The sequence below is a fragment of the Mustelus asterias genome, chromosome 13, assembly GCF_964213995.1.
Source record: "Mustelus asterias chromosome 13, sMusAst1.hap1.1, whole genome shotgun sequence".
Classification (NCBI taxonomy): domain Eukaryota; kingdom Metazoa; phylum Chordata; class Chondrichthyes; order Carcharhiniformes; family Triakidae; genus Mustelus; species Mustelus asterias.
The window spans coordinates 99305976-99318203 of NC_135813.1; the positions used below are offsets into that span (position 1 = coordinate 99305976).

General features: G+C 44.6%; 1 protein-coding gene across 4 annotated transcripts in view; it reads left to right on the forward strand.

Moving 5' to 3' along the window:
• Positions 1 to 441: 441 nt before the first annotated feature.
• ttc28 (tetratricopeptide repeat domain 28) overlaps positions 442 to 12228 on the forward strand; it is a 764757-nt gene continuing 752970 nt past the window's right edge. For all 4 annotated transcript variants that reach the window (XM_078227381.1, XM_078227383.1, XM_078227382.1 and 1 more), the window contains exon 1: positions 442 to 716. In XM_078227381.1, coding sequence (XP_078083507.1) covers positions 690 to 716 — 27 coding nt within the window. In that variant the 5' untranslated portion in view covers positions 442 to 689. The remainder of the gene's footprint in view (positions 717 to 12228) is intronic.

The following is a 12228-nucleotide window of genomic DNA, read 5'->3' on the forward strand; positions in this document are numbered from 1 at the left end:
TAAGGCTGGGGGTATTGATGTGGGGTATTTAGTTGAGGCTGGGGTATTGATGTGGGGTATTTAGTTGAGGCTGGGGGTATTGATGTGAGGTATTTAGTTGAGGCTGGGGATGTTGATGTGGGGTATTTAGTTAAGGCTGGGGGTATTGATGTGGTGGTGTTTAGTTGAGGCTGGGGGTATTGATGTGGGGTGTTTAGTTAAGGCTGGGGAATGTTGATGTGGGGTATTTAGTTGAGGCTGGGGGTATTGATGTGGGGTATTTAGTTAAGGCTGGGGGTATTTAGTTGAGGCTGGGGGTATTGATGTTGGGTGTTTAGTTGAGGCTGGGGGTATTTGATGAACTCGGGGCTGATTGGATTGGGGATGTGTTGGGGGGTGGGGGGGTGTCTGGCAGCAGCGCTGAGCGTTTGCAACACGGGATCCCGCAGCCATATCCGTTACATCGCAGAGCTTTAGCAAGGGAGGACGGATCCTGGTGCCAAAGGGGAAAAGTATGTGGAACAACATGGCGAACTTTTAATAAACGCAAAGAGGAGGATCAGAGAGGGAGAGAGAGAGAATCCGGGGGGAGGAGAGGCCGGCTCACTGAGCCCAGTCACTGCAGCTTTTGTCCGAGTGGATGGCGAGATCTGCCGGTGCTGGGACCGGCCAGTGAGCCGCTAGCCAGCGCAGTACAAGAGCCCCGCACCATGACAGCAAACAGCAAGAGAGAGAAGGTGAGTACTCCCCACTAACTCTGCCTGCACAACCCCAGCTCCCTCCCAGCAGCTCACTCTCTCTCCTTTATTCTCTCCCCCCTTTATTTGAATCATTAGAAATGTTGACAGAGGGGTGGGGCGAGGAAATCTCAACTTTTGTCCCGAGTTTAAACTTTCCAAAGTGTGGTGAACGTGTATTTTTTTAAAATAAGAAAGATTTCGACTCGATTCTACTTTTTTTAATGAAGATTTCGCATCTGAAGGAGCATTTAATCTCCGGCTGATCTGCAACCCGCGTAGAGATTGATTACTGTTACAGAACCAAGTTTTTTTTTTGTTTTCCCCCCTCTTTGCTGTAACAGAGCTGGAAGGAGTGTGGGGCCTGGGAAGAGTGGAGTGAGTGCAGGATTTCTGGCATCGCCCATCTAACGCATCCCCCAAGCCATTCAGCTACTGCACTCATTAGCTTTAACCCCATGATTGTAGCTGGTAACTATCCCCTGTCTCTCCCCCCCACTATGTGTGTGTACAGGGTCCCCCAATCCCCTCACTTGGTCCAGTAGAAGGGAGTTGGGGGGGGGGGGAGAAGGAAATCACCAGCTTTCTTCCCTTCTAACGGTTTCTTATTTTGAAGGCAGGAATGTTCGTTTTCAAAAGTGAAGGAGGGGGGGTGGTGGTTGGAAAATAAAACACAAAATAATGAAATCCTGGCATTCAGATCCCAGCATCACGCCAATAAAGCCTTATGTAGTTTATTACTCTGCATTTCTCACACCTAACACCCTCCCCTCGCAAGTTGCTTTGTTTTTACAAAGGAAGGAAAAACAAGGGTAGCCCAAACAACCCAAGGGCCTCACTTGCACTGATGTCTGTTCTCTGTGCTTAAAAACATTTATGCACTAAGATTTATCATCATCATTTGGACCTCAAAGAGGAGATTATACCTCTCAAATCACTCACTATTGTCTGTCTTTTTAAAAAAATGCTTTTACTTCATGTTTGTTTATTTGTAATGGGTGGTGGAAGATATTTGATGTGGTTAACACACAATGGGGTTGGTTAACGCATGATGGGAAAGGATTAAGTTGATGTGGACTATTGCTAGCCCTGGAGAGGGAAGGTCTAGGTTCAGACCTTTTACTGTGCTCAGTTCATGGTCTGAGCTGTACTGTATGGACGATCAAACATAGACTGCAGGCCCTGCAACCAGTAGGGAGGTTGGAGCACAGCTCAGGCCCTGCTGCTGCACCTCAACTTCCATCGTTCGTCCAACTCGGGGAAGAGGTTGCCGACTCTCCACGGTAAATGATGTTGAGGCTGGGCCAACTGGGAAAAATAGGGGTAGTTTGGCTTGAAGGGGGAAAATTACCAATAAGAAAAATGATGCAATCACCACAGATTGCAGGAAATAACTTGAGCTATCATGTGTTATACATAAAAAAAAATATCTTGCCCAGATGTTGAGGATCTTGGAAAAATACAACAAATCTTTGCATCAGTTGGAATTAATGTCTAAGCAGATGAAGCATGTAATCTGTTTAAAGGCTGGATTTGTGCCTTGTGCACTTTCTGGAAAAGTGTTGGACTCCTACTTTGATTCTCAAATTCCCCCACCTTGCCCAGCATACAGTTTGAATTTCACACACAGGCAGGCCCCCCAGTCATGAGTCCTGATGTTTGCTATGGTGCTGCTTTAAAGCTGTGGTTCTTGACCTTTTGCAGGTCAGCCAAGTCGCTTGACCACACTGGACATTGTTTTACTACACATGGTGATTTCTTTACAGCAGTGACCCACTGCAGAATGTGTTTGACAAATGCTATCAGGAGAATTATTTAGCATTTTGGCACTGATGTATTTGGTGAAAACTTAATTAAGCCAATATAATTTAATAAAAACATTTAATTTAATGTTTTCTGATGCCCTTAATTATCATCTCAAATTGCTCCGACCGTCAGTGGCAGAACTGTAACCACTACTTTCTCATGTTTTACAGCTCAGCACACACCCACCAGACTAGGTTTGTTAACTGAGTCTCAACTGCTCAGTGCTATTCACAGTCCAAGTAGGCACAATACAGAAATGCCAATCTTTTTGATTCAACTTGCCTTCTTCCAACAGAGTGGTTGGGCAGAAGGCCTGTTTTCTGCACTCTGTTGCTAATAAGCTGGTGAGGACAGATGTCTGGGACTGCACTTAGTTGATTAATAAAACAACCGTGTGTATTTTGTGCCTAATTTAAGTCATTTTTGTTTTAATTTTCCAGCTGATTTTCAATTTTTGCAGTCAACGAAATGTTGACGTTCCCTGAAGGAACGGGCGGCGTGGCGGCACAGTGGTTATCACTGCTTGTCTCACAGCACCAAGGGCCCGGGTTCGATTCCGGCCTTGGGTCACTGTCTACGTGGAGTTTGCACGTTCTCCCTTCGTGGGTTTCCTCCGGGTGCTCTGGTTTCCTCCCATAGTCCAAAGCTGTGCAGGCTAGGTTGATTGGCCATGATAAATTGACCCTAGTGTCAGGGGATTAACAGGGCTTGCGGGAATGGGGCCTGGGTGGGATTGTGGTTGGTGCAGACTTGATGGGCCAAATGGTTCTGCACTGTAGGGATTCTGTGATTCTATGATGTTAAACTCATGTGATGTCATTACTGCTTTCCATTGGATACATTTATTTTTGGCTGAATGGGGTGATTTTTGTGTCTACTTTTGTACAACGTAGAGAATATTTTCTAAACAACAAACTTCCATTTTCAATTGAGGTAGTTAAGGTTAAATTGCTGCTGTTCTGCTTTAGGCATCAGAGCACACTCTGTCCCCACCTGTGATTTGAAGGGCATTTGTTTACCTTTCAGGCAGTGGTCAGTAATGAGCTTTGATTGATTTTGAACCGTTTCATCATTTTTATTGGCAGCGTGTGATGTCGGCGGCAGCTGAGAGGCTCAGAAATCTGGTGTCCTCGGAGGTCACTTGTGATAGAAACTCTTTCCTGACGTCTTGGAGTCAAAGTTCAAATTTTGACCTTTGAACAGTGGGGTGAGATGGTAGAGAAGGAAGCTTCAGCCCTACAGTTTCTAATTTGACATTATTGGGGTTTATATGGGCATCTTATCGCATCAAAGTATTTTTACATAATGAAATGCAGTGACTGTTTATGTGGGCCACCACAAAGCATTCTTCACCATGCAAACAGCATGATTTAGATTGAGAATGTTTAAGAACTGTGTGTGAAAACTGTGCAATCAGATTTTGCCACTAATGCCTTTTTGATTGTCCATGTGTTCCGGGATTCAATTTATTCCATGTGTATGGAGTTAATTTCACAGTTAAATGGGTGAAGGTGCCTTGTCTTTTAACTGTTCTGGGTGGTCTGTCATTGCCTTTCGCTTTGCTCTAGTTTCTCACATTTTCATTTTTGGAAGGGGTGAAGAAACCATTGGTGGGTGGGATTTAGATAATTGTAGACTTCCTTCAACACGCTTTTGGCGCGCAATCTGTCAAGGATTGCTCTTTCTTTGCAGTTTATAGGGAAGTCGCAGAATGCAAACTAAAATTTTAAACCGCTTCATTGATTGGCAATGTAGGACCATCAATTGAACAAGATGGGAATCAATCTGAGAACTCGTGATTCTATTTTTTAACTAAATAATTTTCCTGCATTTTTCATTTTCACCATTGGCATAGACTAGAGTACAGTTATGCACTGCATCCACTTCCTCAAGCAGCTCTGTGCTGATCCCTTACTCAGTGATTGCTTCGTTTGTAACTTTGCCATACCTCAAGGACCAATTGTTTTTGTTGCTGTTACGTTATCCTTATCTTGGCGCAAGAAGATCTGTAATTACGATGGAAACCAGATCCCACTTCTGTATGATCTGCCTGACGATTTTTAAACTTTGTGGCAATAACACAACTCCCGCAGTGTTAGCCATGTGTTATTCCTTATCGAATCCATGGCTGCAATTATATAGAGCCTTGGTGAGGCTGTACCTGGAGTTTTGCACCATGTTTTGCCTGCTTTATCTAAGGAAATGATATACTTGCTGTAACGCGAGTGCAACGAAGATTCACTAAATTAGCACCTGGGATGGAGGGGTTTCCCTTTGAGGAGTGTTTAAGTTGACTGGGCCTTTATTCTCTGGAGTTTAGAAGAATGAGAGGTGACCTCATGCTAACATACAAAATTCTTACAGGGCTCAGCAGGATAGATGCAGGAAGGATTATTCCCCTGATTTTGGGGGGGGGGGTGGGTGTCTGGAACCAGGGGACACGGTCTCCGAATAAGGAACGGGCCATTTAGGACTGAGGTGAGGAGGAATTTCTCCACTCAGAGGGTGGTGAATCTTTTGAATCCTCTAGCACAGAGGGCTGTGGAGGTTCAGTCATTGAGTATGTTCAAGACTGAGTTGGATAGATTTTGACATATTTGAAACGATATGGGGATAGGGTAGGAAAATGATGTGAAGTAGGAGATCTGCCATAATCTCATTGAATGGTGGACCAAGCTCAGCAGGCTGATTGGCCTACTCCTATGTTTTATGTTCTTGCGTTGTGCTTTGAGGTTTATAAGCATGTACCTTTTTATGAGTCTTCTAAGTTGATGTCCTACTAACATCCATCAACTCTTTAATAACTCCAACCCTGATGGCTCAAAGGTTAGTCTGCGTATTTGGGGGAGCAGCTACAGCTGGCCCCACCAGCAAAGAATTGGTTAATGTCAGCCGGGGCTGTCATCGGGTTGGAATGATATGCCTCAGCACCTTTGGCTTAAAGGGAAAATTGACGAGTTCCTGATTACCATTTCCTGGTGGAAATATGCATGTATTGTCACTATTGGATTAGTCTTCACCACCCCAGCGATTACACAGTCTGCCAATTTTCATTGTCTATTTTTGCAGATGAACAGTAATCATTTGGACAAGGTAAGCAATGGGTGCCCATGGAATTGTACCCAGGTAAAAAGTCAGAATATTCAAGAGAGGATAAGAGGGGAGAAAATGGGCAACAAAGTGTGAGGGAGGTAGGGTGGAAGAGAAACGACTCCAACTGCTGCTCATGATACAAAAACAGAAAATGCTGGAAAATCTCAGCAGGTCTGACAGCACCTGTGGAGAGAGAATAGACCCTACATTTCGAGTCTGGATGACACTTCGCCAGAGCTCAAGCTCTGGGATTTTCCCATCCTGCTGCAGTGAACGGAGATTTGGCTGAGCGCTAAATTCTCCGACCTCGCTGCAGCGGGAGCGTGGCATGATTGGCTGATAGGATTGCGCCCGATGGTTTAAAGAGGAAACTCTGAAGCCAAAGGCCGACATAACTGCCAATAGCGGGGCGTTTAAAACTGGAGTTGTGTAAAATGGAGGAGATGTGTAAAAATGGAGAATTGGAGGAGTGCAGAGATATAGAGGTGGATGAGGTTGTGGAGAGGAGGAGGACTGGGGCATGGAGAGATTTGTGAACCAAGGTATGAATTTTACAATCGAGCTGCCCCCAGAAACTACACATCCTGTTGCATAGTAGCACTGGAGGAGCTCTGCTCTTTAATATCACAATGTACTCACATTCCTCATAACAGCATTGCTGAAATTAGGAGCTGGGTAGAGTGCGGAGCATCAAACTTTCTCGCTGTCAGGTGCAGACGCTGTAGTCACGATTGGCAATGATATTTTTAGATAACTGGTCCCAGATGGGAGGCGGGAATTGACAGTCGAGTCTGGAGAGACATCAGCGATGACCCTGATTACATATCCATCTTTCATGCTGCAGGAGTGCCTGAGGTCTGTCACTGCGCCCTTAAACACTTAAAATTGTGAGGAATAAAATTAACAAGGGTCAATGACGGAGTGCGTGTTCTCTAAATTACATCGATGTTAGTCTTCTTCCAAATGGCAAGCAATTAAAGTAGCATAACCACACAAGTGATCAGCAAAATGAAAAAGTATTGAAATAATCTGGATTTGTGCGAAAAGGAGTGTGATGTGATACTTTTTGACAGGTTTATTACAGAGAAGGGGAGATGGAAAGGAGCCAAGAGGAGCAGGAGCTGGTGGGAGGGTGGGGAGAGAGAGAGAGAAAAGAGGCGAAGGAGGGGGAGGCTGCAGCCTCCCCCTCCCCACCCCCTGCTCCCCTCACCCCTTCAATAAGTTGAAAAGCAGATTTTTTAAAAATCAGAAAGCAGTAAAGAGTCGTAGCGCTTTGAAAGCTTCAGTGTTTCCATGGTAATTAAGTGAAAGGACATCCTGCAGTGCTGCGCTAATTGAAGAGTATATATTATTAAACCTACTGAGAGAATAAATGCCGGAATTGCACTTGCAAAAGGACAGTATTCAGCTTCTATTAAAATTGCTCTAACTAATTTGCCAGTTAAGTATTCCATGTTTAATGTGATGAGAAGCTCAAATGCTGTGGAAAGATGGCAGTGAAACACCCACTGTTACCAAGTTCCAGAGATTTCAGGATTGTTTTGACTTTTCTGTCTTGCACACCCAGGCTGGATATTTCATTTCTCTCCTGTTTTTTTCCCTGTTTCCCTATCGATTGCACCTATTCTGCTCTCTAAATGAGAGCACAGGCTCTTGCTCTAAAGGGGGAAGGTTGCCAACTGTACGTCTTTTGGCCAAGCAATCTTTTTTTTAAAAAGTCGCTACCCGGAGTTGTTTTAAATTTTAACGTTGTCAAGTAAACTCCACCTTCTGTGGGACTTCAGCTGAAATCTTTAAACCTCGTTCGATCAGAGCGTCACGGTGGCACAGCGGTTAGCACTGCTGCCTCTCAGTGCCAGGGACCCAGGTTCAATTCCCGGCTTGGGTCACTGTCTGTGTGGAGTTTGCACGTTCTCCCCACGTCTGCGTGGATTTCCTCCGGGTGCTCTGGTTTCCTCCTACAGTCCAAAGACTTGTAGGTTAGGTGCATTGGCCCTGCTGAATTCTCCCTCAGTGTACCCAAACAGGTGCCGGAGTATAGCGACTCGGGGATTTTCACAGTAACTTCATTACAGTGTGAATGTAAGCCTACTTGTGACTAATAAATAAATTTTACTTTATCTCAGTTGCTGGGTCCATTCCTTTTTTAACACAGAGAATTTGAGGCCCTGACTTTCCCATCTTTTAAAGTCCTTTCCATGCCTGAGCGACAGGTTGTAGCTGGCAGCTTCCTATCAGTTTTCCAGTAAACCTGCATTATCACCCCAGCCTGTAACCGTTAGCTACAGCTTGTTTAAGGTTCGAGAAGAGATTTTAATGTACGTTCGTGCTAAGGTTTTGTTTTCAGTCCGACCACCGCATTTCTGTGTTGAAGGTTGACCTGCTGCCTCTGGTAAGACACTTATTTACGAGTCTGGTGCCCTTGACAGACGCAAAAGCAAGCCGCAGCTATGGCTCATGATGCTGCTCCTGCGCAGACGTAGTGATGAGCCAAGGGCATGACATTGACACTGTCTCTTTCGGTAGCTAACTACCAGATTTATATCCATTGGCTGGATGTTTCAGATGCCAACATGCTTTTAATGGCCACAAATTGTCCCTTGCAGAGCTGAAAGCAGCTGGTACTTGTTAGCAAAGTTGTGCCTGGGTGGGATATCAGAAATCTGTCTTGTGATCCGTAAGAAAAATAAGTGACTTCACATAATTGGCCCCGCACAGAAGGAGGCCATTTGGCCCATCCTGTCTGCACCAGTTCTCCAAGTGAGCATTATGGCTCAGTGCTATAATCATTTCCCCTCTTCAATGTCCCAGATTGAAGCTGCCTCCACCACACTTCCAGACCGTGCATTCCAGAACCCAACCACTCATGTGGAAAAATGTTTTCTTGCAACACACTTATTTCTTGTGCAAAACACTTGAAATCTGTCCTTTTAATGAGTGGGATCAGATTCTCCCTATCTAAGCTGTCCAGTCCCCTCTTGACTTTGAACATCCTCGATCAAATCTCCTCTTAGCTGCCTGCTCTCCAATGAAAACCTCTCCAGCAAATCCTCCGAACTGAAGTTTCGCATCCCCAAGACCGATCTTGTAAACTTCTTCCGCACTCTTATAAACAATGGAATTTGGTCAAATTTGCAGATGATACCAAGCAGTTGATTCTGTGGAGGTCGCTCTGGAATTACACAATATAAACACATGAACTAGGAACAGGAATAGGCCATTCGGCCCCTCGAGTCAGTTCTGCCATGCAATAAGATCGTGGCTGATCTGATTGTGGCTTCAGCTCTATTTTCCTGTCCACCCCCTACAACCTTTCACCCCCTTGTCAATTGAGAATTTATCAAATTCAGCCTTAAAATATTCAATGACCTTGCCTCCACTGCTGCCAGGGGAAGAGATTTCCAACATACAGACCTCTTGGCGAGAGGGTGGGGGAATAAATCCCCTAATCCTTGAATTAAATGGGAGAATGCTTAATTTAAACCATGTCCACTGGTTCTCATCTCTCCCTTAAAAGGCAATATCCTTTCAGCATCTGCCTTGTGAAGTCCCCTCAGGATCTTTTGTTTCAACTCTCATTCTTCTACAGGCCTAACCTGTCCAGCCTTTCCTCTTAAGATAAGCCCTTCATCCAAGGATTCAGATAAATGAACCTTCTCTGAACTGCTAAATTTCTTAGGTAAGGAGACCAAAATGATACACTACTCCTGATGTGCTCTCTCCAAAGCTCTGTAGCAAAACTTCCTTTTTTTTCCTGCATTTATTCTCCTTGCAATAGACAACAATGTTCCAATTGATTTTCTAATCACTTGTTTCTGCAGACTAACATTTTGCAATCATGTACTAGGACACTTGGGTGTCTTTGCCACAAGAGTTCTGCAGTCTCTCTATTTAAATAACATATTGCTTTTATTCTTCTTGCCAAAGTGGACAAGTTCACATTTTCCCACATGAGACTCGCTTCATCTGCCAAATTTTCAGCCACTCACTTAACCTGTTTATATCCCTTATGTCCTCTTCACACCTTTAATCTCCTACCTACTTTGGTGTCATCAGCAAATTTATCTACCCGTGCATTCTGTCTCTTTATCCAAATCATAGAAACATAGAAGATGGGAGCAGGAGGAGGCCATTTGGCTCTTCGAGCCTGCTCTGCCATTCATCACTATCAAGGCTGATGGTCCAACTCAATAGCCTAGGCCTGCTTTCTCCCCATTACCTTTGATCCCATTCACTCCCAAGTGTTTTTGATGTTGATTGTAAATAATTAAAGATCCAGTGCTGATCCCTGTGCCACTCCACTAGTTCTAGCTTGCCAACCCAAAAAGACCCATTTCTCCCTATTCTGTTTCTTGTTAGCTAACCAATCTTTCTATTTATGCTAATGCATTAGCCCTTATGCCATAAGCACTTATTTTGTATCGTAACATTTGATATGGCACCTTATAAAATGCAGTTTGGAAATCCCAAATATATCACATCTGCAGATCTCCCTTTATCCATGATACTTCCTTTTGGAGCTCTAATGAAGTTTAAGTTTATTTATTAGTGTCACAAGTCGGCTTACATTAACACTGCAATGAAGTTACTGTGAAAATCACCTAATCGCCACACTCTGGCGCCTGTTCGGGTACACTGAGGGAGAATTTAGCATGGCCAATGCAGCTAACTAGCATGTCTTTCAAACTGTGGGAGGAAACCGGAGCATCTGGAGGAAACCCACACAGACACGGGGAGAACATGCAGACTGCGCACAGATAGTGATCCAAGCTGGGAATCGAACCCGGGTCCCTGGCACCGTGAGGCACAGTGCTAAACACTGCCCTCATAAATTAGTCAAATACAATTTCCGTGACACAAAACCATGTTGTGCACCGGCTGATCTATAAAATTTGTAACTGAGTCAAATGATAGAAGAAGTTTAACACGGACAGTTATAAAATACTGAACATGAACACTGGAAAAAAGGAAAACTAAACAATAGCTTCAAAAATGCTGACTCATTTCCCAAAACATTGACAATTCAGGAAGAAGTCAGTAACATAAACTGTAGTGTGCTCAGATTGCCTTCCAGGAAACCTGGATAGGTCAAAACTTGTGGGGAGGGAGAGATAGGGGTGGTGCTGGGGATAGAATTGCTGAAGATTGGGGTGGTGTTGGGGATGGAATTGTTGAAGATTGGGGTGGTGTTGGGGATGGAATTGTTGAAGATTGGGGTGGTGTTGGGGATGGAATTGCTGAAGATTGGCATGGTGCTGGACATATAATTGCTGAAGGTTCTTGGAAGGTAGATGTCTTTCGAGCACCTTCCGCTTGGATGGGGGAAGGGACTGGCATGTGTTTTCCTGCAAAATGTTGTATTACAATTGCAGTTTTGTGAATAATTTAAAGCTTTACCTTCTACACAATTGATTTTTTTCAAATGTTTAAAAAGTATAGGAAAAATAAGAGCTATATAGTTTTCAGACCAAACAAGGCTTGACAATTATTTCTTGAAGGATTACTCAGTATTCAATCTGTCCTGACACCACATCCGGTTCAGAGACACTTTATCTCCTCCAACCTCTCAATCAAAGAGGGATATTGTCCTGCTCCTCAGTTCAAATTAACACTCTTCATGTCCCCTGCCCACACTCTGCATCTGTCCACTTTGCAGTCTCTCTACTTCTCTGGAATATGCAGTTCTTTTTCTCTCCCTCAGTCAAGGCTGGCACTTGTCCCTACCTCCACCCACCCTCACCTCCCTCATCACCTTAGTCCATGCTTGAATCTTTTTTTTCTCTCCTCCTTCCCCAGTTATGCTGGATAATTCTGCAGTTTGTATGTTTCATCTAAGAATTCCCACTGATAGCACATCGGTGGCACAGTGGTTAGCACTGCTGCCTCACCGCTGCAAGGACCCGGGTTCAATGGAGAGTGCAGGAGGGCATGCCAGGAGCAGCACCAGGCACACCGAAAAAATGAGGTGTCAACCTGGTGAAGCTACCAAACAGGACGAGCTGAATGCCAAACGGCAAAAACAGCGAGTGATAAACAGAGCTAAGCGATCCCACAGCCAACAGATCAGATCTGAGCTCTGTAGTCCTTCCACATCCAGTCGAGAATGTGATGGACAATTAAACAACTCACTGGAGGAGGAGGCTCCACAAATATCCCAATGATGGAGGAACCCAGCGCATCAGTGCAAAAGATAAGGCTGAAGCATTTGCAACAATCTTCAGCCAGAAGTGCTGAGTGGATCATCCATCTCGGCCTCCTCCAGTGGTCCCCAGCATCTCAGATGTCAGTCTCCAACCAATTCGATTCACTCCACGTGATATCAAGAACCGTTGAAGGCACTGGATACTGCAAAGGCAATGGGCCCTGATAACATTCCGGCAATAGTCCTGAAGACTTGTGCTCCAGAACTTGCCGCTCCACTAGCCAAACATTTCCAGTAGTTACAACACTGGCATCTACCCAACAATGTGGAAAATTGCCCAGGTATGTCCTGTACACAAAAAGCAGGACAAATCCAACCCAGCCAATTACCGCCCAATCAGTCTATTCTCGATCATCAGTAAAGTGATTGAAGGGGTCATCAACAGTGCTATCAAGCAGCACTTGCTCAGCA